This window comes from Netta rufina (genome assembly GCF_964035555.1).
Source record: "Netta rufina genome assembly, chromosome: 4".
NCBI classification, from domain to species: Eukaryota; Metazoa; Chordata; class Aves; order Anseriformes; family Anatidae; genus Netta; species Netta rufina.
The window spans coordinates 66,033,967-66,060,679 of NC_140127.1; the positions used below are offsets into that span (position 1 = coordinate 66,033,967).

At 39.2% G+C, this 26,713-nt stretch overlaps 1 protein-coding gene across 4 annotated transcripts in view; it reads right to left on the reverse strand.

Moving 5' to 3' along the window:
- Window positions 1-24,796: 24,796 nt before the first annotated feature.
- Window positions 24,797-26,713, reverse strand: part of ABLIM2 (actin binding LIM protein family member 2) — a 146,820-nt gene continuing 144,903 nt past the window's right edge. For all 4 annotated transcript variants that reach the window (XM_084286157.1, XM_084286159.1, XM_084286158.1 and 1 more), the window contains one exon: window positions 24,797-26,577. In XM_084286157.1, the coding sequence (XP_084142283.1) occupies window positions 26,464-26,577 (114 nt within the window). In that variant the 3' untranslated portion in view covers window positions 24,797-26,463. The remainder of the gene's footprint in view (window positions 26,578-26,713) is intronic.

Genomic DNA, 26,713 nt, shown 5'->3' on the forward strand with positions numbered 1-26,713 from the left:
ACTTTTTCTGGCTTCAGAATATTTTTTTTCCTGTGATATGACAGCACACTTTTTTTTGTTTGTTTGTTTTATTTTAAGTCTTTGCAGTAGTAATAAAACTCATTATTTTTGATCTATTTAATCCTGAGAACCTTGGTCACCAAAACACAAGACATTTTATTTAGTGAGACATGGAGCACAGCAGTATAAATAAAAATCTCACAACTGAATGAACCAACATTTGGTATACAATCTTTTATGAGAGCATTGTGGCAAATTTCTCGTAAAACAGAGAACAAAAATTAAACAGCAATTCTCAGAAATACACAGCTAAGAATTTTATACCATAAAACTCATTTTCCAGAAATCTGTCTCTGTTATCATTCCTGCATTTCAAATCTCTTTTCAAGGATGTTTTTATTTAGTCCTGTGATTGTTCAAAGCCTTTAAGCAGCCATACAAATACATTGTGACAAACTTTTTTCTAAGTGCCACAGAAGCCTAAATTGAGCGTACAAACCAAACAAACAAACAAACAAACAAAAACTATCTATGCAAATCCAGAGTTGTCATCTTGTTTTAAAACTCCTAAATAAATTATTTAACTTTAGAAGAATTACTCATTTTACATGGCTGAAAGTAGGGAGACAGGTCATTTGAATTTCAGAGGTGACATTCCTCTGACTAAATGCCAACACTTACAATGCAGTCATCTGTATTTGAGCTAGTTGCCCTAGGCTCACTGTACAGTCAATGGAGAAGTTTAGGCTTCCTAATATAGACATATAGAACAGAACAGATTAATTACATCCTCAAGAAGCAAATCTCCATCCAATGATCATAAAGGGAGTCTACAGGGAGCAAGTTCAGCTACAGACCTGCTCTCCTGTGTATGTCTCAGGTCTGGCAGGATGGATCCCACTATAAGGGCCTATAGGTTTTCACAGGCATTTAATTTGAAAATCTGATTCCATATTTACTAAAGAGAAAGTGAAAAATAGCTCTACTGTAATGAGACAGCACTTTAAAGATTATAAGACAGCTGTTTAAATACAGCCACATTATTTTCACATGCATATTTAATAGTGCTAGTATTACTTACCATCTTTATGACATCTTTTACCTGTGCTCAACCAGTTTTACAGGGAATAGAAATGAGAGAAATATCTAGACTTAAGTTTTCTGAAGTACATACTACTTGGTAACATTGAGAGCCCTTTTTTGTCATGTTCAGGATCACAGCAGAGGTTTCATCCTACTGTTCCAAGGGAAGGGAGAAGGAGGGAAAGAAAGCACTGCTGTCTCCTGAGCATCAAGAACAACCTATGCAACAGCCACCACAACAGTAAGTTAAATCATTTGAACAAATGTCACATATACTACCTCAAGTGCCACAGATAAGCAGGGACTTACACTGCACTCAGTTGCTTTGCTTTTCAGTACAAATTCAGCTCCATCAATCAGTCATCCTCTTCAGATCCCACAGTCCAGTGAATAACACAGTTCTATATCCCATTACTACTCTTCTACATCCGATGATAAACATCAATGCATTTATTTCACAAGTCTCCCTCTCTGTTACTGTTTGAAATCATTCTTTGATCAATATCCAAGTTGCTTGCCCTCTGCTTCACTTTGTCTTTGGTTGCAGACCTGGCACATGTCAAGTCACATGATGTCCCTGAAGGACAGTGGTTGAAAATAATCTGAAATTAAATCTCCTAAATAATTTCTGCCTATGGCCTTTTGATTAAAAATAAATAAATAAATAAAATCAGACCCAAACAAATTCCCACTGACAAGTCTCTGCATGGAGGGACTGAAAATTACCGTGCTGGAGCACCTTGGTCACGTTTCTTACAATAGGGAACTTTCTCATCCTTTATCTTCTAAAGCAATTTGTCAGGATCCTGATTCCATAATCTCTTATCACATGAAATTTCACAACAGATGCAGGTCTTCTTCAAATACAGAGTAAGGCAAGGCAAAACAAAACATACATATGTATATATATACGTATGTGTATATATATATACACATACGTATATATATACATATGTATATATATATATATATGTATATATACATATATACACATACGTATATATATGACAGACAATTATCAGACAGTTATACAGAGGATAAGGCAAACAGGCATATAGGGCAGACTTTTGTTTGAGAACAAGGTAAATATACATAATAATGATGATTATTCTGGGGTAGGATATTTACAAGCATTGGTTTCACTGTGGAGATGAATCTTTTTAACATTTTCCAAATCCAGCAGGAGTTTTATCATCTTTGGACAACACAGTTAGATCAAGCTCAACCTACATTGTAGAGTATCCTATGTGAGTAGATGCTGATAGATTATCATTTGAAAATATGCTTGGACAAGTAGCTATGAGTCACAGTCAATACACCATTTTAAATTTTCCCTTCAGAAGTTTCAATTTTCAACCTGAAAAACTGATAGTAATCTGACCTAACAAGTACCTTTGCAAAAATCCTACAATAACAACACAGCAAAAGAAAGGTGACACATTACTGATTACTTATCTTATACAGTATACAGGAAAAATACACAACTCTTCCCTTGAAAGAGTCTGAAAATTGGTGCACATATGAAGAAGGCAGGAAAAAAAAAAAAAAAAAAAAGGAAGATGAAGAGGCTCTGGCAACACAAAATTGCATAAATCAATCCCTTTGCAAATGTTCATATACATTTTACAGTTGTTTAACTAGCTTAATAATGCCATTTCTTAGCTCTCACACTTGGAACAGATGGGATGCAACTTTCTGATCCTTAAATTAAAGCACACACGATTTTATGCTGATGACACTTTTAATCATTGAGGACACACAGCCTACCACCACCAGAATTTTAATTTAGTGACATAATTCCATGGTGTGATCAGATAAAGAAAGGAAAATAATGGTATCCTCAAAAGCACAGCTTCTAGTAATCTTTAATACTAGTAGCAAGCCATCAGACAAGCTGAATGTAAAGCAAGACAATGAAAATTCTTTGAAAATTCAATGAAAATTCAAAGGCAGCAGACAATGAAAATTCACACTCTGCTGGCATTCAGTGATTTTCCAGCAGTCCTATTATTGGGTCCTAAGTCACTGATCCTCTGATTATTAGTCAATGACAAAAATTCACTTCCTACAGGTAGGGAAGGGGGCCAGGGAGAGTGACTTATTGTAGATATGGATACTATTTAAAAAAAAAAAATTACTATTTTATAAAAAAAAATATTTAAAATTATATTAAAATTAAATTTATAAATTTATAAATTTATAACAAATATTAATATAGTAATTTAAAAAATTACTATATTACTATTTTTTAAGCACAAGAACCAATCATCACTCTGATTACAACTCTGAATTTAAGACTGAGTAAATTATTAAATGTTGTAGGTTTACTACAGCATAAAATGTAGATGTTCTACAGTATAAATAATTGCTTAAAATTCCAAAAGAAAATGCACTTCAAATGAGAAATTTGTAACCACTGAACATTTATTTTTTCAGGTGGCTTTTATCATTTTGTTCTTAACAGTTTGAAATGGCATTTTCCCCTTCTGCTTTTGGACAACTTCCACTGGTGAATGTGGAGTATCTATTTCCTCATGATTTTCAAATTTAACAAAAATCTCACTGGGAGGAAATTCTCAATTTAATAAAGAAACAACAACAAAAGAAATTTCACATTTTCAGAAAGTATCCAATAATTACAATTTTGAAAAATTATGCCAGTAATAGCTATTTTTCCAATCCAAGGAAAAAACTTCTTGTAATGCCGTTTGTCTGCTTTCATGTAGTTATACTCTAACAGAATCTGTTATCACACAGGCACAGTTGCCTACAATTATTTTATACCTTTCTGAAACACCAAAGTTATTATTGAGTACACACTGTGAAGTGCTAAGATACACAAAGAGCCACACTTTGTCCCACCCTTCTTGGAGCTGACAAGAGCCTTCAAGAACTGTATGCATAATTTTAGTGGCTTCATTGCAATGGGTAGAGCTGAACTGAACAGGGGAAGGATTATTTTGGCAGACTGCTATGGAGACAGGCACTGTGAATACAACCAAAGAAAAAACACACATGTATGTGTGGAGAGGCCCAGCATGTCTCATTTCAGTGAGATAACTCACATGGCTCTTCTTGACTGGCTTGCTAGTCTATGATTTTAATAGCAAATAATATTGAATTATGTGATACTGCTCATGTAAGGAGAACAGGGCTGTAAGACAGCAGGTGAGATGTTTTTCTCCACACATTGCTTGACAGAAGGGCAAGGTGAGCTGGACTCTAATTAACTGCAGTTCAAAAGTAGTGCGACAAATGGTGTTGTAGATATAACATCCACCTTTATTAAATAAATTGTTTCCCAAGTAAAGTAAATAAATGCTTGTTTATCCCAGCTTTTAGAAGTGCTCCTAAACTCATTTGAATTTCAGGAGTTAAGATAAAAACTTGTAAAAGAGAGGTGACTATAGCAGGAAGAGATGCTATAGGACTCTTACATGCTTCTTACCCTCCTATACACTTCATTAAAATGTAGTTTGATTAGGGTTTTGTACTGAAATCTCGTGAGTGTTGAGTCAGTAGTGGGGCTGATGAGAGGCTGATGATAAGTAGCATGCCAAAATCCTCACAACTTTGCTAGGCATTTGTTTCAAGCCTTCAAGGAAACCAACCTACTTCTCTCCTTCCCACTGCACCCTGAATATCTGCCATTTCCTGTTCCTAATCCCCATTCCATCTCATGAAGTCATTAATTTTTGATGAGTTATTAACACGTAAAGAGCTGCTCTAAGTAGGTGCTCTGTAGGTCCCTAATGACAACTTACTAGAAGGACACAGACTTCTTTGTATAGCTCAAGCTGTATCTCAGGTGAGTTCCCGTTCCTGCTCTGTTATCTCTGGTCAAGAACAGCTCCGCAATCACACCAAGGCAAGGTGTGCACCTTCGTTTCACATATCTGTACTTTCAGGTTTTTACAATTAGATCTTCCTCTGGGTTGACCAGATCGTGACTCACAGAGAAAAGCACTTAGACCTCAGTAGGAAGGAGTCCTTCCCTCCAGCGATGAGCAGGGAGAGGGCCAGACTCGTTCATAAATACTGCTTCCAAGTCAGCTCCCTGAAGGGGAGAGGAACTTAATGAGTGTGAATGCAAAGACTGAGACTACTTAAAGCACACTCAAGCCATGCTAAGGTCTAATCCCTATTTGGCAGGGTATTTTTTCTTTGTTTGACTGTTTTTCTTTAAGGCTGGCAGAATGACAACCTTGGAACAGCTGTTTTTTTGCAAGGGCTGGTATGTCAGGAAACCTATCCCAAATGACCCCAAGTCTCAAAGACTGATTTTACCCTTTGCTCTCATAAAGTACAATAAACTTGAGGGCAATCTGAGTTTGCAGTTAGATCTTGGAGCCCTAGTCCTTGGAGCACATCTATGCTTGTGCTGACCAAAAAACAGAAAATGCAATTACAGCAGAGCTAGTCCTGTAATACTTAAAATGATATTACTGTGACACAGAAGAAGAGGAGGGCTGAAGATCCCCCAAAATCACTACAATCCCTTAAAACCCCCCAAATCATACCCTTCAAGACAGCTTTTGCTTTCCTTGCAATATAATCAGGATTTTAGCTGTTCTTTGAGGAGGCAGCACATGGGCCCCGTGCGCATACACATAATTGCCTTTAGGCTGTACAGAGAGCTACTGTTTAGAGGGAAGCCTTCAGGGTAGCTGCTCTTTACACTCAAATTGCTTTCAAAAGTCACATAGTTGGACTATAAGCAAAAGGAAAGAAAAATGAGAGATCTGGAGACGATGAGGTCAACGGGGTAACAGCTCTCAGCTAGTCTTTCCACATATGCAAAATCTAGACTAAGTGCTTTGTAAACAATAATAAGGGAGAACATCCAAAGGGATGTGAAGGAAATGGCTGCATTGAGTGGATATGAGGCTCAGTCATGGCAGACAGACAGACGGGAACAGCAGTTACCAGGAGACTAATTGGACCCTGAGTCAGGTTAAAATTACCTGTTGTGTCTTTCTGGCTTGCTGGACAAGGTCTAATCCAGATCGGCACTGTTGGAAGTTATCTCAGGCTGGCTCACAGCTGCAGGAGCAGAGATTGGTAGGACAGCTAATTTGGGGGACAGAAAAGTCGGTGCCAGGTGGCCAGGTGGCCAGGTACCCACCAGCCCGGCTGACTGGTGTTTGCTTGAGCTCCCGTTCAGCAAAGCAACATAAACACGCATACAACCCAACGCACTGATTTCACCGACATCAGATGCGGTGATTCACTGACTTAGAGCTGAGTGTTTGCAGCAACACTTCTCAGAGCTCTTGGGAAAGAAGTGCAGGAGACAAAGGAACTGCAAAAAGTGAACCAAGGACAGCAGAAAGTCCCAGAAAAGATGAAAAGTTCACAAGCCACAGGAACAGACAAACTTTCCCAGAGAGGGAACAGCACTTCTTTTCCCTGGAGGACACTTGTTTTGCTTATCTGAGGATTTTGCTGTGTGATTTCAGTTGTTTGTATATTTAGGGGCTTGCTTTCATTAATTTCTGAAGTGCCAGACTTAGGTTTTTTGCTTTTTTATGTGTATGTATGTGTTTTTTTTAAGGTCTCCAACTGGGTTTTTCCTTACAGATAAAACTGTACTTATTAAATATTCTTTTTTTTTTTTTTTCCCCTTCCCAGCAGAACTAACTAACCTTGGAAATATGGTTGTTTTTGTAACCAGGTGGGGTCCCACCCAACTGCACTCAGCATTATTCACACTGGCCCTCATCCAGAATCTTCCCCAAGACACTTCAGGGTGGATTTCATTCCTGTTAAGCTCAAAACAAAATGCTGTGGCCTGACCTAGCCTCTACCTCCTTCCAGCTCTCCTGGTTCTTCCTGAAGGACCCACCATGCACCTATCATCTCCTGTCCAAGAGGACTTGCAGTTTTTCATGGGCCTAATTAATTGAAAACACATGGTACAGATGGAGGGATGGGGTGAGAAGAGCTCTGTATATTCACAGAGGCTCCTCAGCCTTTTCATTCCAGAGGGTATTCTTTGATAATACATTTTGATAAAGCTGAAAACTGGATAACTCTAAATATTTAAAAGTTGTGTTGTCCCCCCCCCTTTTTTTTTGTTTGGTTTGTTTTTACATTTAAATGTATTTTTTTTTCCTCTGCCTGTATCTCCTACAGCCAGCTACAACGTCCAGTGAGTATTTAACTCTATTCCCTATCACAGACTTGACTTATAAAAATAAATTCCATACCATACATAAATTCCATACAAGGGAAATTTCTTTCAGTCTGATCTATGCTAAGCCCCAGCGGCAGCATCAGAGTGGCTCCTCTGTAGCTCAGCTCTTAGCCATCCCAGTCTCGGTAACACTTAACAGCCCTACTTCTCCTTACCTAATGACTTTGCCTCTTACATTCTCTATTTTGTTTTCAGCTCCTGCTATTCTATCATCTCCCCACTGTGGCCCATCCTGCCTGTTTTAATAAAGGATGCCTTTTTGTTCAGTCTGTGCCAGGGCCAAGCAGCCAGCTTGGAGCACACAAAGCAGGAGCACCCGAATGATGACACAGGGCTTGGCTCTGATTTGGCTAGCAGCTTCCCCTTTCTACCTCAACCTCCTGCTGCTGTGCACCCTGCTGATTGCTTTCATCTCCCACAACTCCTCTGCCAAGGCCCTGTCCTGAGCCTGGGCACAGGAGCTGGGCTAAGACCCATGAGTGATGCTGGCTTGGCAGTGAGGGTGGCACCACGTGCACTCAGCAGCTAGCAGCACCATCCAACACCACCCAAGAACACCTCAGGACCCTTCCCCTTGGCTTCCTAACGCTGCTCTGCATTTACTGAGTGCTTTCCTTGCACCTGCTATTGTATGTTGTTTATGGCATTTCCAGATTCCTCGCCCAAACCTGGTACAAATGTTGCTTCTGCCAAGAACCGACTGGTTAAAACCCCAAATGAATTATAGATTATACCCCACTCTGGCCAGCAACATCACCAGTTTCCAGTTCAGAGCCTCAATATAGTTGGTACTGAAACAACAGTAAATATATATTAGTAATGAGCCATTTCTCTCAAAAAACCTGTGACAATTGCAGTTGTAATACGTATCACCTATACAATACACACTCTTTCTCTCAATGTTCATCTGTATATACACACGAGCATAGGCTCACCAAGGAAGTTATGACTGCACACTAGCACATCTGCCTGTCCAATTGCTCCTTGCTCTGCCATCTAACTGGAAGCAAAGCACGAAGTGACAACCTGCTGCTGTGCCAAGCCCTCAGAAAGATGGCGAGAAGGTTGCACTTCCTGCAGCTCGCACGAAAAGGAGAGCAAAGGGACTTGGAAAAGGCATGGGATTGTAGCAGCGATCTAAGAACACAAATTGTTCTGAACTGCAATACAACTCTAAATGCAGACCAAGGCCGGTAGGGAAAAACAAACAAACAAACACAAAGCAAACAAACAAAGCACTTACATGGTGTGAATAATGCTTTGCAAGTTTGAAAGCTTGATGTTGCAGCTCACAAGCTGACTTGAGCCATCATAATAAACTTGCCTCCAAATGCAAGCCCCAGAAAAACCTGTGAAGGCACACAAGTTCCCACCAAAGCCAACAAACTGCTTCGTTTGGCAGAGCTGCATTATTTCATCCAAGAATCAACAAGGCTCAAAACCCTTCTTCCTTCCCTAACGCTTATGTATGCAGAAACTACCTAAAATAATCTAACTGCATTAACTCCTTGGTAAAAGTAACACTCAGGATTAGCACAAAATGAGAACAATGACTGCGAAAGGCTGAGGATGCCCTGGTTTGTGAGTAGTGTCTTAAGGACACCGAGGCTTAGTGTGAGTCTCTTTCACTGCTTTCCAGACATCGTATTTTATTAATCAGACCAATGGCACATGGTAAAAAATGAAGTCTGTCTACAAAGCTGGCATACATGGGAAAAGCTCACTCGTGTTTGTTTTATTTCAAACGAAACCTACAGTAGCTCCCATTGTTTGTTTGTTTTCCCCCCAGACTAGACAGCATGTGGCTCATGAGCCACACTGACAGACGCGATAAAGCTCGTGCCAGATCTGATTGATGACTGCACTAGGAAATGCAGTGAAGGTCATGCTGTAATTCTCTGTTTGCAGCTGCTCCTGGTAAGAAACACTGAACACAATAAAATCTGGGTCTGCTAATTGCTAATAATGTGGAAATTCCTTCCTTACCTTTCCATATCTTCTGTTCCCTGTTTGGACAGCAGCAACTCCACAAGCATATGCAACCATTCAGAGACCACGTAAGTTTGAAAAAGATACTTAAACATACTTGAATGAAGAAAAAAATAAAAAACACCCACAACAACTGGTCAAATATTGAGCTTTAATAGATTGGAAGACAGTTCATTATAATAGTTTGCATGAAAGCAGCATATTAAAGAGTTTTTACTATTTGCTTCTCTGCAAATCTGAGATAACATAATACTACATGTTCTTTGAGAAAGAGTGCTGTCCCTGATAATTCACATGAATTAAGCTAATTTCCCAGAGTCTGTTTATTTTAGATGAACCAAGCCAGCATGCTCATTAGAAGTGGCTACCAGCACAGGCTAAATTCATTGAGCCAGAACATCAGTCAGTCGAGTAGAAGGACACCAAAATCTTGTTTTCCCTAAGTGTTTAGATGTGGTTAGGAAAGTGATAAGAGACTTTGGGGAATTCACAAACATGATATAATGGCAGTCCCCTAATGAATAATATATATTCAGTGCAACTCATGGCAATTACCTCACATATACAAAGTGCTGTACTTCTTAAGGGTTAAAACCTTTGGGGGTTAAAAGTCTTTGAGACATCAACTAGATTACGGATTAAATCTGAGATCCCTTGTGCACTCTTTTATGGTACTTATTATCAATGGATGGACATATTATTATTCAGCATTTTGTCCTCATAAACATTTTGGCACAACAAGGACATTACCAACATCTGTCCTACAGTAAGATAGTTATTACCACTCAAAAATACATGGTAGCAGAGAGATGCTGGCAGCAGAAAACCCCAGATACTAAAAAACCACCCACCACTATGTTACCATGAAAGGAATAACGTACTGATTTTTAAAATGCTTATTTATTTTTCAGTTTAGGAAAGATATTTAAAGAAAACAGTCCTATGCAGTTCTGCTTATTTTACTGACATGCATATGGCATTGACTTTTAAGATACCACCACACCTATACAAAAGCAGATTTATAAAACATCCTCTTAGGAATTTCTTTCCTAGATTTCTTGATGGACAGCTGTGAAACTTACAGCAGATATTGACTCATCCTTTTCACAGCCTAGGGTGATCTCCCAGGGCTACTTTAGGGGAAATGATGCCCATTAGCTCACTTTGACAGTGTTGTGTGTTCAGGGTGCTCAGCAGCTTGAACAGCCAAATTTCACTACGCAACGTATGTTGTGAGCAACTTTCTGTCAAGGTAGCATGGGATAATGGAAGGCGGACAACTCTGTTCTTCTGCCATGTAGGACTTCATTTCTTGCCATATGTGAAAAAAAAAATTGTCATCTGCTATAAGATACCCTCCTTTCTATACTAACCCTCATTATGGTCCTGCAATGGTATCCATTAGCACTGCTAACTTCAGCACATGTTTCATGACCTGGAGAGTCCAGAGTTAACTTTTAATCAGAGAGTAAGAGCAATGAGCTCTTCTAAATCTGTACCATTGTATATGCAGTAAAAATACCAGACCTTCAGGTATATGTGCATGGGTAGGTGCTGTCTGACAGCCATGTACATCACTGCCATGTGATCACAGCTACATATTATCCTACTGCCTCATAGTGTTGATGGACAATTCTCTGTATTGCTTTATGCAGACACTCTACAGAAAGACATCTGGTATGATATTAAAAACTTACTTTTTCTCTAAGACCAACTTAGGACAGAAAAACTAATAGCAGAAAAACTAATTCCTCCAAAATTTGAATACGTAACTATTAAGGAAGACTTAGGAGCACATTCAGGACTTATTTTTTTCAGTCCTGGTTCACAGTAATGCTGTAAAATTTTGTATTGGGATATATTAACCTGGAATATTATCAACTGATTGTGTAAAACTCTCACCTGCCCTGCCCAGACAGAAGTTCCTGAGCCAAATGAGACGTGGTATTTGCCAACAAACTGATGAATCAGTGGAAATCCAGGGCCATACCACAAGCTAGGTGTCATTCACATGTAAAACAAGTTGAACTGCACAACTGCAGGATGCATGAATTCTTCAAGGACTTGACACAGTAGGCTTTACTGTGACTAAAACCACAGTATCACAGAGTTAACTAAACTGTTTGGGAGTTTGGAAGCTAAGTCCTTGCATCCCACCACTGCCACTTCAGCCAGGCAGAGATCTCCTGCAGATGAACACAAAGCACATCCTCGCTGCATCCACGCCACACAAAGAGCACAGCTTTGAACAATGCAGTTAACCAAGCGGGCCCTTGCTTACCCGTACTCTCATTGACTGAGGTATCAGATATGAAACTTTTGAAAACAGACGGAAATTAAATTGACTGACTCCAGATTGCATAAAGCAGCCCTGAAATGCTGGCTCTTTGTCCTGAGGCAATGTCTCAAGGAAGTCTGCAGTGAGCAGCTGGGCAAGACAATTCCTGTTGTGACCTTACAGAAGGCTCCCTTTGCACCACTGAAAGGAGCAGCACCATTAGTCACATGTGTATCAAACACAGCCTGGCTTCACTGAGATTGCACTGACACCTGCAAATGTTTTTGATGTCTCTGAAAATCTCTCTTCAATTTTGAAAGCTGCAGGAGATGAAAATAAAAAAATGCTTCACACAGGTTGAAAAATTGTAAAGTCATCTGAATGGCTGACCTATTTAAATGTCTGTATTTTACCCCTTTTTGCTGTCACTGCTTCAAGAAACACTGTGATTTTGACCCCAAAGACCTTCCAAATACCCTTATCTATAGATCTACCTGAGAACCAGGAGCATCACACACCACTTTGAGTTTTGCTGACTATTTCCTGGGAAACACCAAACAGTTCCGTGTATCACCAAAGGCAGTGCATGTCTGCTCATTGTTCTGCATGCAGACTTGTCACTACAATCACTGGGTATTCAGGCACACAAAGAAATCCGTAGATGCTTTTTTTTTTTCTTTTTTTTTTTTTTTTTTCCAGAATTCATTTCAAATGCTTCTTAGCCTCATCTGGTGCCCTATAGCCCTAGAAAGACAGGATTGCTTTCCCTTCAGCTCTAATACAGGATTCGGTTCTGTTCCACCCCATTTCCACAAGGAAACAGGAATTGTTCAAGAGGAGAAAGCAATTGTGCAGCTCTTCCTGTGGAAACCACCAGGAGGCATAAGGGATGACTGAAGGGCACAAAGTGCCCATATAAGAGAGCGCTGATGGATGGATCCATCTGGCTGCCAGGCTGTTCCCTTGTCCCTCTGCCCCAGCCCTTCCCAGGGAAACAGAGGAGAAGCCCTTCATAATACTTCCATTTTTATACAAGAAAAATGTGGCCCTGAAACACCTGGAGCCCACAGCCACAGAGCACCTGCGAGGGTGAGACACCCCACTTATGGAAAGAAAATACCTCTGAGAGCCAACCCAGTCCGTGCTGTGACATTTTTCCTCCCCTGGAACAAAACAAAGAACTGCACAAAGAACAGCAAAGCCTATCAGCCGAGGAAGCTTTGAATTGCTGTATGATACTGAATTAGATCATTCTCAAAGCAAGAAAGCTGATAAAATAATAGGAAGACCTCAGCTTAAAAGATCAGTCATTGCACAGGTACGACATATAAAACAGGCACAAACACAGCAAGTGTTTGTTGCGTCAAACTGTTCACAGAGGATCCAGAGGGGAGATTAGCTAAACACTTTTCCTGACATTTGTCTTGTCTTGCCTTTCAGAAGAGTGCATCCATTCATCCATATGGTGTTTGTGGGCAGGTGAACGCCTTGCTTTCTGAGGGCTGCCTGCCTGAATGCACCAATTCCGTTGACTCCAAAACTCATAGTTTATAAAGCAATGTCTGCTTTTGGCTGTTTATCTGGCTCTCTCTTTTGCCGGCCATTATTTTCCTACTGGCTAAATCTTTGGCAAGTTTCTTCCATGCCTCCCTCCCTATACACAGACAGAACTGACACAGTGAAAATCGAGTTTCCAAAAAAACTCTCAGTGGAAGAAATCAAAATACGTCGCTGCGAACTGAATAGCCTTCTACCAATCACACGCTGCTTTTTAGTTTTAACCTTTCTGTTAAACAGGAAATAAAAAGGAGGGGGTCAGATGGTGAAGCCAATGGGATAGATCTGGAAGGACGGTTCTTTTCGCCTTTGCCCTTACTGAATCCAGGACTGTAACATGATGCAATCTCCCCACTACGATGAAATGGGTTCGAGTGGCAAAGTCTGCAGAGAGACCACCTCTTCCCACCCTAAAAGGCAGAAAATAATGCAACTCGCAGCTGTACAAAGCAGCAGCCCGCCTGCGCCGGGCTCCCCCGGCAGCCAGGCTGGTGCCTTTCCCTGGGACAGGGGTGCGAGTTTCTGGGACGGCAGGAGGAGGGTTTGGTTCCGGGGGATCTCAGCCGGGTTTTTTGCCCCTTCAGAGCCCGAACGAGCACCGCACGGCGCGGCGGTGCTGGGGCCGAGGGGACGCAGCCTCCGCTTGATGCTCGGGCTCGCAGCCTTTCCCGTGCTTTTCTCCCGCCCGGCCAAGAAAACGACCGAGACTTCACGTCTTTTTCCTCGCCCCTGGGCTGGAAAAGCTCCCAGCAAGCCCACTGCTTTGCCTGCTAGCAATGAGCCCGGAGCAGCGGAGCCTCGGCAGAAAAAAAATAAAATAAAAAAGCCCCTTTCTGTGCCCAGCCCTTCCCCTCCCTCCATCCCTCCCAGCCCACGGAGCTGGGCAGGGGGCTGCTTCCCGGGGGCAGCAGGAGCCGTCCTACCTTGCGAGCCGTCCTCGCCGCGGCTGCCGGCACAAAGCGGGCTCCGCGCAGCACCGGGGGCGGGCGCAGCCCCGCGGAGCGCAGCCAGCGCCGCGCCGGGGCGGGAGCGGGAGAAGGAGGAGGAGGAGGAGGAGGAGAGTGGGGGACAAGGGAGGGGACAGGGCCGGGGAGGAGCCAGCGGAACAAAGGCCCCCGGTACGGGATTTAGGGAGGGGGGGCAGGTGCGCGGTTGCCCCCATTGTAAGGGGAGCGGGGCGCAGTACGCCCCGGGCAGGGCAGCCCCAGGCAGCCCCGCTGCCAGGCTGCTCGCCCCCTGGGGGATGGAGGCTGCCCCCAGCTCCCGGGAAAGCGCCACGGCTCGGTCCTTTCCTTTCCCTGGTCATGGTCCTGGTGCCGGCCGGGTGATGCTCTGCTCCGGCTGTCGGCCGCGGGGCACACCGAGCACGTTGCCATCTGTCTAAAGCCAAGATTTAAGCCCTTTTGTTTAAAATGGTGTAAAATCACTCAGCGCCAACGCTGATTTAAAACCATCTACTTTTGGCACAAGACAGAGGTGAGGCAAAAGCACAAGGTGAGGCTGGTTGTATCGATTAAAGTTTGTATTGAAAGTTCCCTCAGAGAGCTTAAAGCAGATTTTGATTTTTGACAAGGCTGCGGGCTGAACCTGTGCACAGTGCCATGGTGGGTAAAGATGTTGCAGCTTTGATAAATTCACATTTTTATTTTCTTCTCTTTCCATAAAGAAATTGGTAAACTGAAGCCACAGAAACGTAGCTAAAGCAAGAGCATCAGTTTCTTCATTTTTAGTCCACTGGGTGTTAGGATATTTTTAGCTCTTCTTCAGCTGTAACAGTTGGCTACACAAATGTTCTCTTGCAACAAGTATTTTTGCAGCATACTATATGCAAGTTCACACTTACATGTATGTACCAGGATGTAGCTCATCTGTGAGTATACAGCTCATTGAGTCTTTACATTTGGTGAACAAAACTCAGTTTGATCTCACCAAACTTGATACGGTTTGCTGTCCATTTTTATCATCCTCAGTCATTTCAATTGGGTGATAACCAAAGTAACAGGTTAGACCAGGGAAAGTTCTATTTATTCAGCATTTACAGTGCTTGACCAGCTAGGAAATGGATGAGCTCTCTGTGGCCTAAAACAGGAGTGCCTACTTCATGGCCCCACCTTGTCAGGACAATTTATCAAGCCTCAATCTCCCTTCCAGCTGCTCCCTTCCTTGCATGCCTTTGGATATGGGCAGGGAAGGAACTGCTGCCAGGATGAGCTCTTCCAGCAGCAACAGCAGCCTGCTCCTACCTGCCTTTTTGCATTATGCCTGTTGGGAGCTGGCAGAAAGGGGGTCTGGAGTACTTAGAAGCAGTGATTTTTCTGGCAATATTAAAGGGTTCTGTCGGCCTTGAAAAATTAAACCGTAGCTCCTCTTCTCCACAGTTCAAATGCTCTCAGCTATTGCTGTCACAGAGCTACTTGATTAGTATCAGGATCTGCAAAATGTGAGAGCTAACAAGAACAGTCCAAAACAGTTTGCTGGAAAAGTCAGAACAGCTCTTGGCTGCTCTGGCACATGCAGTGTAATCCATACAGAGTACCACTGACTCGTACAATTGCAGCAAGCACTTCTAGGATATGCTGGCTTTGCTGCCTCTGGACAGATGAATTTTAATGCACACATTACATTAAGTAACATTTCAATGCTCAGCCTCTGCCTAAGTTGTGCAGCCTCTCTGCAGTCTGTAAGCAGGGTGCCTGGGGCTAGCCGTACTGCAGAATATTTCTTCCAAATAAATGTCTAGAAGATGTTATGAAGCTGTTATGAGATTAATTACTAGTTAGTGTCCCAGCTCTGGCAACAAAACAAATCAAATTTCCAGTGGTAATTTCTGCAGCCTTTCCAGAGTGGATTCAGAGACTTAAAAGCTCTGCAACAACACAGACAAGACAACAAGCACTTTATGCCCTATGCTGGGTGAGAGAAGGTGCTTGTCCTTAGGCTGTTGGAGAGACTGGTAAGGACTTCATGCCTTCTGGTGGTAACTCCATCGGGACTAAAGGGTGGGACGTTTCTCATGGAGATGAACACCAGCCAGCACAAACCATTCCTCTTGGAGACAAACTCCCTTTAAAGCTGAAGAGCTCAAAAGAACTTTTTCTCATTTGAATTACTGGTTTCCACAATCCATCATTTTTAAATGCCATTTTTCCCCCCAATTCTGAATTTGGCCATGTGCATTTTGTGAGCTACCTCAGCTGCAAAACAGGCTGTAGAGATTCAGTGAATTTCTTTCCCATGAGTCTTTAATGATACTATTTAAACACAAAATCTATTCTATACAATTAAAAGGAACAGCATATAACTCACCTCAAACACAACATGATCAGAATAAATCAATTGATTACTAAGGAGTTTCTTGCATGGAAGCTGAAGTCACTTCATTAATAGGAAACCTGTGGTTCACAGTAACTGTACGTCATACCTTGCACCCAATAAAATTCTTAAACTAATCATCTAACACAAAGCTCTACAAGGTAAATTGGTACAAATCCTCCCATTTGAAACATATGTCCTCCATGTTTGAAAAGTGCCTTCTAGTTTTAAGTTACGAAAATGACAAGTTACTGGTAATAACAAACATCCATGTCATGTTCCAAATACCATCTTTGTTCTCAATAATTCACAATAAATTGCTAGTCTATCAAGGGTAACTTCATTAACATAGGAATAGTCTTTGGAAGCTTTAGGCAATATTTGGTGAAGCCTTGATACCCTTACCTTCCTGTAAACTTCTTACCATTCTTAGTACTGGTTATCACAAAAATAAATAAATAAATAAAATCAATAAAAAGAAATCATAGCAATAAAAAGAAGAAAGAAAGAAAAAGAAAAAAAAAGAAAAAAAGAAAAAGAAAAAAAAAAAAAGAGTACTCCTAGCAGTAAGATCTCAGTATAGTTGTTTACAAGATTGGTCTTTAACTATCAGATAATCCCCAGTGTGTTGAAGGAAGAAAGTTATGACAATGACAGGCCATATTTATTATCTTTAGGAGAATTATTATGCATGTTTGAAGATTTTTTCCCTTGGAAAATCAACATTGGATGAAAACTGAGAAACACAGGCATGAGAAAAAAAAATCCCCAACCATTTGTTGAGATTTATGTCTTGTACGAAACTCCAAGCAATTTGGATTTGGCTCACTTAAGTAATGTAAAAAGGCAGGAAAACAGTACTTTAAGCATTTAAAAGCATGGGTCAGTTTTTAAAAATACACTCAGTTACACTTCAAGTCTGGACTCTTGGACTGAGTCCATGAACAGACAACTTGCTAGAATCAGAGACCCCAAAACCTCAGCAACATCCTTGTGGAAAAAAAAAAAAAAAAAAAAAGAAAACTTTAGAAAAGCTATTGAATGATATAAGTGATGCATCCCCAAAATGTCAGTGCAATACTTTTCAGTAAGACCTTTCTAGATGCCTAAGCAAGAATATGGCTTTGTCAGTAACTTAGTGAAATCATAGCTGTAAGAAGCAATCTGTACGTTCTTGTCATTTTGGTACCAGAAAGGCTGTCAACATAGCTTCCCCCACCCCACCCTCACCTCCCCCTGCAACTGGCAAAATGACACAACGTAGTGGCCAGACACTGCCCCACATCATGGACACTGGCATTTGGGATATGGGAGATCAGAGCTTCATGGTGGCAGCCTTGATGCCACTGCCTCCAGCACTGTCTGACCTTCGGTCTTCCCATCCTACTGGCAGGGATGTGAACGGATGGTTTCAGGGCATTTTGCCTGAGAAGAAGGCAAAAATACTGTGCAATCTGGGCTGTCAAGAGATGGAGTGACATTACAGTAATTCCCACTGTCTTCAGTAAAATATAATGATGGCAGGATTTCAAAACAAGAAAGCATGTTACGGATTTTTGGAAAAACAAAATCATCTGTCACCTTGAAACTGTGATTTTTCTGTAAGAAAAAAATCCTTTCAGCTGTCTCAGAGGCTTGAGACATTTACAAACTAGAAGAAATGCACAGCATTTCATTCACAGAGTAAGCACAGCAGAAAGCTATTGATAAAGGATTTGTTTGTTTGTTTCTTTTATCATGTACTGTGATCCTGTTACTACCAACTCTATTATTGTTAATACCAAAACACTCGGCATCTTTCTGAATGTTTTAAGTGTATCTTTCTGAAGCAGCTCTTCAACAAGTTTTTTGTTTGTTTGTTTTGTTGTTTTTTTGATTCCCAAAAATCCCACTTTTCAGGTTTGCTGGGGAAAAAATCAGTTTTACATATGCATTCAAAATTTGCTTGAGGACTCTCAGTTAGCACTGAGTATATATATGCCCCACAAGGATTTCTTATATAGGTTAAATTCCCTGTTACAGAAATGCCATTCACCTTTCTGCAGAAAGCAAATTTTAAAACGTGTGCATCACAGAAACTTCAAGAAGAAAGATTATGCAGCTTTTATATAACACATGTGCTTCTCCTGACTCTTTACACAAGGAGAGCTTCTGTGTAACAAAAGTATTTGCAATTATACTCTCTTCACAAATGTAAAATAAACTATTGTTTTCATTCCACCGTTGATTGATTTTGAATCAGGGTGAGTGAAGGAATCACAAAAGTGCTGTATACTTTCCGGAGTCTGAATTCATAGCTTGAAGGGGTTACTTCCCATTTACATCCTTCTGCTTGAGTTAAGCACAAACAAACAATCCCCTCTTCTGATTCCACTTTCAGATGTTCTATACAACCTGACCTTTGCGGTGCTCAGCAAGTAATACTTCCACTGATTCCAGTGGGCTTAGCATTTAACAACTGACATTTTTAAAATGTTATGCTACGAACCTTCTATTCTTTGCATATTAAACTCCTACAATCACTGAAAAGCAGCTCCACCTTTGTGTAGTACGAATGTAATTTATTTATTTATTTTTAAGGCTGGGCTCGTTATTTTTATTTTTACATTAAGGTCAAACATAGCAGGATAAGATTTCCTGTAAAACTTGCCTCCTTGTCTCCAGTTTCTTCAAACGGAGGCATGACAGTGCCAAAAATGGAATCTCAGTCCTTCCCTGCCTCTCTTCTTTACCCTGCATTGTTCAACAACACATGAAACTCTATACCCCTCTTCTCCTTTATCATCACGATCAGGGAACAGCCAGTTCTTAAACTTACAATCTGTCAAAATAATGTCTGGGCAATCCGTTGAAAATCTCCACTATTCAGCTAAACCTACTGTGTTGTTTTACAACACTGGTTCTTCACACTCTTTCCTCCTGAAGCTCACTTACGTAAGCAGTGAAAAAGCAACTTCAAGTTACTCCTTATTTATATCTTATTTACTCTTGAGGTGACTGTCTGTGATATAACAGTCTCTCTCTTTTTTTTCTTTTTTCTTTTTTTTCTTTTTCTTCAAATAAGTAGTTTTCTTAGTCCTTCAAGCAAGCATAGATACTTTCAGAAGTAACAAAGCCATGCTGTTCATAGTTTTTCTGCTCTAAAAAACATTTCTGATTCTTCCATTTAAGCTAATGAATTAGAAGGATTTTTGAAAGAAAAAAAGACCTTATTTATGGTTGTACACATGCTACTCTAATGCTTGTTTTCTGTACAGTGTTTGGAAATCAAAGTCTGATGATGCAGAATTGGCATCCTTGTAAGGTTTGCTTTACAAATAGTAAGCCTCCTCATTTCTTAATGGAATTTCCTACAGAGATGTTTTGCCATTAATTTTTTAGTAAGCAAGACGGGAGGCAAGAATTTTTTCATACATACATCTAATTTCAAAGTATTGCCAAACTTATGATTATTTGTATAAAAATACTGATTTTATTTATCTGATGAGCACAGAAGACCTGAAATGTGCTAATTTATACAAGAACCCATTTCAGAGGTACAAATGTAAAGTAAATGTGAAAGCACAAAATCTGATATTTATATTTGTATAGGAGATTTTCAAAAACATTTACAAGCCGTGAAAGAAGACATCTGACTTGAAATTCAGCTCCTTGTAACAACCTATAACAGCAGTCCTGCTAATTACACCAGTATGTTCTGTGGAACCCTTTCATTTTAGCCCCTACTCAATAAATAAATAAATAAATAAATAAATAAATAAATAATAATAAATACTTTCAGCTTCTGCTTCTACTGTGCATTTATATTCTAATGTGTCATTTAGGAAAAAAATAATAAAGTCATTCAGTAGCCTTTGATTACTATTATTTTTATTGCACTAAACAAATAACCAGTTATTACACTGAAGAAAGAATTTAAAAAAAAATGCAATCTGAACAATTTGATGTTGTTTATATTTTATTCAGTGACTCATATAGTTCTGTAGACACTGCCATCTATTAAATACTAGCTGGGAGATGAAAAATGTCTAGTATAATACTAGAAAAAGTGGGGTGTCCAAAGCATCTGTATCCTTAACTTGAGAGAGTTTCTTTAAACCCTGAGTAGCAAAACCATCAATTGACAAGAATAGTATTAACCTGGTTCCCCACCTACATTATTCCAGGCCATATAACTATAAAGAAATTCAGAAAATCCATTAGAAACCTGGATTGACTTAGCATCTATCATGTTATCTATTTAATTATTATAAGGGAATGTAAGGATTGCAGTGGAAAAAATTAAAAACACTCAGAGTTCAGAAGCATGTCCATTTAGGCAAAGAAGCTTGCAACATCAGAGTTTCAACAAAATGCAAGTTTATAGTAAAAAAGTCAAAGTCATTCTTACCATTCTTTTTTCCCTGTCTAAAAAAAAATAAAAAAATGTTAGAATGTACTAGAATGTTTGACATAATACAGAGAATGTAAGGCAAATACTGTAATGCCTTTATTCTGGGTTAGGCCACCTCCTGAACACAAGGTACAATGGGATGAGAAGAATTATCAAGGGCACAAAAAGGTTTTCACTTCAAAAAAAAGATTGAAAAGATTGCAACTTTTACTGGAAACATGAGTTAAGAGGATACAATGCTCATCAGAGAAAGTGGAGAAAACAGACCAACAGCAAATCATTCAGGACACAGTTTTAACATGAATTCAGGAGAGGAAATCAAGGATATCCAGATTTATTCAAACAAATGGTAAATATACCATAGCTGAAACAAGAAAAAATCATCCTTAAATCTGTGAATCACTGTACATTTAGATGATACCCAGGACAGCTGTCTTTTGCCTGATTTGGGTTTCTTACCTAGATCATTCTGGAGCAGCTGGTGTCTGGCACAGAACTATTGGCTGGTCAAAACTTTTTGAATGCTGCAGACATTTGTTTGATTATTTAAAAAATGGAATCTTCCTACTACAAATGCCTGGATACATAGATGTCAAGACATCGAGCACCGAGGAGTAAGACAAAAACATACTGAATGATTGAAGAACACTTAGAAAAACAGGTGAAACTATTTACTTCTCTTAGCTTTAATCAGATAGATGCTGGATGTGAGGAGAAAAACATAACCAGCTGCAGTAATCCATCAAGCAAACTTCAACTTGCTGCATGTACTTGCAGCTTTATCATCAGAGAAGTAAACTATTGAGTCCTACTGTTTCAAAGGCACATGTTCTTCATGAATATCACCTTTTCCAACATGGCTTTCTCAGAATAGAAAGAGTGAGAAGAGATGCAAAGATTCAAAAAGCATGAGCAAGCACCTCCAAGCACCTCCAGCACTTGCACAGTGAGCCTGTGATGATTAGGTCGTATGTCAGAGGTAGTCTGGTGCAAACCTCCAGTATTATTTAACATGTACAGGAGGTTTTCAGTCTGTTATTAGGATACTAAAAAGTAATTTATTTTTTTTTCAGATACTCAAGATATCTGTAAAATAGTAGCCATGCCTGTGTTCTATCAAATAATTGATCACGTCAATCTAGATATTAGGAAACTTAGAAGAATATGACCCTCTTCCTCACAAGTCAAAGGGACAGTAAAATGATGCTCTGGAGCCCATGTACCACGCATATGGCAGTGCCTGGGATCTCATCACTGCAAATAGCAGAGCTGTGAAAAGGCTAATAAAATTAATGGTCTGTCTTCATCACACTTGAGAGAATTTATATAGGTGGTTCCTCGTCAAAATGAGGAATGTAATACAAGGTGCCTCTCTCGCTGTGAGCTGCATTTTTTTTGCTCATGTAAAACTAGCCTTGTCTTAGGGGATTATTAGATTCTAGGGAGCTTCTCATAATTATGTATTTCCCTGTTTCTGCAATTCCAGCTTTCAGAGTTCTCCACTGAACCACAAGGAAAAGAAATAGAAGGTCAGATAAAAATGTCCAGCCTTCTCAGACAGCTATAATAGTAATCTGGCATGCCTGGTTTCCTATCTGGAATTGTTGGTCAGATATGCTTCAGCATTAGTAAGTCAACCACAAAATCCATGTGTTCCTTTGTCTCAAGGAGTATGATGATGAAATAAGTTGGCTCTTTCATTACTGTGTTTGAGACATGCCTTTAAAATACATGAAGTGAGAATTAGGTCATACATCAGGGTTGTCATAAACAGCTGAGACGTACAAATCAGATCCAGGTATGAAAATGAAATCTCTGACAGAATTCCCTTACTTCTTGAATACATATCAAGAGAGGTTTCTTCAAGAATTAAAGTGATCCTTTTGAACCGCACAGCTGTACCCATACTTACCACAATGCTGAAAGATAGCATTTCTTTGAAAACAAGGCAATGGAACAATACCTAATGGTAAAGGGCATAATCCTAAAAAACAGCCAATGATTTGCTGAGACACTGATTTTCTTGCTGCCAATGTTGGACCATGCTATTAGATGGAAAATTCTGGCAAAGATTTATCTAATTATTCTGAAATGCATTTTCCATTTCATAATGCTATTTAAGATTAGCATATGGAGTTCTAGAAAGAAACCAGAACATCGATTATGCACATGTTAATCTATTCATGCATAACAAGACACTCCAAGTTATTGCATCTAGAATATATGACTAAAATTTCAATTCACAATTCTTAAATGGGGAAAATATGATAAATTTTAAAAACACAAATGTATTCTCTGGTATGCCATGTTCTGGTTTATGGAGTTTAAGTGATGTACAGAAGAAGTAGCAGTAAAGTGAATTAAAACACTTTATGGTCCTTTTCCACAGGTATATCTGGCTGGTTCCAAATCCACCATTCAGTAGCATGCTGTAAATGAGAATGATATGCTAAAAAGAACAACTAGCTAGGTTTATAAACCATGCGACAGTAGATGCTTTAAATATAGAGTGATACACTGCCATGTAACACCTGAAGAACAGAACAGCTTATTGAGCTATGCCATCTTCTCACAGAACAGACATCTACAGATCATTTCAAACTTTGGGGAAAATGAAATAAGAAGGATACACAACTTGTTCATCTAATGTCAGCAAAGGTTTTGTCTATGGAAGCCAAAATTCCTTTTTGGTTTGGCTGGCAGTAGGAACTTGAGTTGATAAACTGGCTGTCGTCTGAGACATTTTTGTGTGTTTGGCATTGAATGTTTGGTGAGTATATAATGAACACAAAGAATTATTTTATCAAGGCGTTTTATGAGATCTGTGCAATTCAAAGTACCATCCTGATGGCTTGAAAGTGATTTGATAACATGGGTTAGGAACTGCCAATGGTTGCGACACTGATACTTCACCACATTGAGATTGCTGTCTTAATGTTTTCACTTGCACAAGAATTCATTTTGTCTAAGATTAGGTAGTATGCAATGCATATTTCTCCATCTGGATTGGCTTTCTTTATATGCAGTGGACAGAAACATGGTAGGTGTAATTCATATAACTGGCTTTTAACACTAGGATGTGATCAAAGTGATTTTTTCTCTTGACTGACCATAAAAGGAAACCCAGAACGATGCCCACTGACTTGTAAGCAAATATGGGTGGATGATGGGGTACCATTCCTAGGTACAGTTGTGCATCATCATGACAACTGGTGCTCACGAGCTAAAACATTGACATGGGGGTATGCAAAATAAGAATTGCATCTGTTTTAGCAGTGATAAAAATAAGGATGAGGACCTCCAGAAGATACTTTTAAGCTGTTGGCATTGTGACAGACTAACTGACTCCAAACAGCATAAATGGGCCAAACAGAGCTCACATGCTTTGATTGTCCTCACATGTCATCTGCCATAGATCTGTGTAACTCAATACAGCAATATGGAGCTCTTGATCACGTGTTGATTAGCTATGCACATTTTCCTTGCACTGGTACAGTAACTGCCGTGGTTAAGCAATCTTCATGTTATTTACAAAGATCCGTGCTAAACCTGATCTGTATCACAGATTGCTGGTCACATTCTGCATTGGTCAATTTCAGTGCGCAGCAAGGTCTCACAAATATGCAACACGTAACAAGCTATTCTGAGGTTGAAAAGAATTAAGGATGCTGCCTGCATCCCTAGTTGAGTTGAGTTCAGGACCTCTCAATTAAGACTAGCTTATGGCTGTATACACTGAACACCCCAGCAAAGCAGCTCTTGCCTGGTGAGGTATGCCCATTGCTAGATGGATCATTTAAATCATGACAAACTTTGCAGTAAATTGATATTCAGAGGTATACTTCACAATAGAAGATATCCTTTCTCCTCATTGAACAAATCTAACAGAAATTACATATTAGTAACATAAATATTATTGGAAGAACCTATCCAGAGCAGCAATACAATCAAAAAATTATACACACATATTAGTATAGTCATCCAGTTATGTCTTTGTTTTAATGATTTTTTTTAAACATTTGTATCATCAGACAAAACATTTAGGTCATGAGAAAATATTTATTTCCAACAGCATGGATTTTGAAAGTTATTGGAAGAAGGCATGTTCAATGCTATGATTTTTCTGATGCTGGGGCAGTTGAAACAGTGTGTAGTAGTGCATATATTAACCAGTTACTTCAAGGAAATGGCAAAAAGACATAGTGAAATAGGAAGTGAGTACAAACATTCAAGGCAGTAAAAATGCAGAATACTGACACATGGCTGAAAAATGTACTTTTGTAATGCTCTTTTAGTATCACACAAAACTAGCAACTCACTTTAAAACATTCTTTGTCAGCAACCATACTTGTGACCGTATGAAATTATTAAATTTAATACAGTCTTTCAGCTGGAAGAGATAATAAGATCTAACGCTCATATCAAATGCTTGATTTTGTTAGCTTTGTTAATTAAGATAGTTTCAAGGTACTGCACCGGTATCACATAAAGTTGTTTGTTTTTTTTTTTTTTTTTTTAATTGACTTGTACAGAAACATGCAAGTAGTAATGCATGAGGGTTTCATATATTTGATTATAATTTGATAGACTATTGATAGAGCACACCAAGCTTTTTTTTTTGTTACATTTTATGCTGAACTGTTCCATTTCCACATCTACCAATTGCTATTACAGTTCTCATGGCTTATCATGATAAGCCAGATAGTGGAGAAAGTAAAAATGTCTTTACTTAGAACATATATTAATGAAAAAAAATCTCTTATAGATAGATATCTATCTACATATAATTAAGATTACATGGCATTTTTATCAGCATGAAATGTAAAAAAAAAAAGTCCCCCAAACATCCTAAAATAGTAGGAAAACACAGTTTACTAGCATAATAAATTCTTATGCCAGTTTTGTAATAAGGCTTCAGTTTTCCTGATGAATGGGACTACATTTTTAAGTAGGTTTCTGTATACATTTTGTTATTATAAGTGTTTTATGTCACAATATACTTTTAATAAAATAAAAACTCTTGTGCTGTAATTAAAGATAGCTAGTTACCATTTAGACAAATACAGCCTTTTAGAGAGTAGGCTGTGTCTAAAGTATAAGAAATAGAATTAAGGTGCTTCCATATTTTTGCTTTCATTCTTAAAAAGTACCACACATAAACAAAAGCTGCAATAATTGCTTGTGGACATGCTTTTCTTTGGCTTTTATCACATTTTCAATAGCATGTGATCCCCCACTGGTGAATTTTATATTAATTACTTACTTGATTTCATAAAAATTGTATTGTAAAACTTAATGAAACAAAATGTTGGATGTATTTCCTTTGTCACAGCTACACTTTTTCTCTTCCTTTCAGAATTTTGATTTGCATCAAGCAATAACTGCAAGCAACAATAAATTTAAAGCTAGATTTTTGCATGTTGTAAACTGGATAGGACCAGGAGTTACTGACAAAACCAGCTGGTCATGCAAGTTTAGCAAATTGTCTGTATTCCAACGCATTGCCATCTAATCTGTCCTGTTTCCCCTGACACATACTAACACAATGAAGCTGGACAATGGTTGAACAGCAAGTGCATGTGATAGTTCTGGCAAGACTTTTTTTTTTTTTTTTTTTTTTTTTTTTTGATTAAGCACATATTTATCCATGAGGGACTAGAAAAGCAGGGCCTTTTTCTTCAGGTCATTCCGCTTCCAAAGTGCCAGACGATCAAATTCCTCAATGCTCATTTTGAAGACTTCCTGGAACTCTTCAGGGGACAAATGCCTCTTGAAAATGAAAATAAAAAAGTATCATTAAGCTCTTCTGTACACAGGCACATTTCTGCCCTTCCTAATCTTTAAAACACACCACAAAATAATTCATTTGTATTTACATTTAAATTCCCAAATTCTGGAAGAAAAC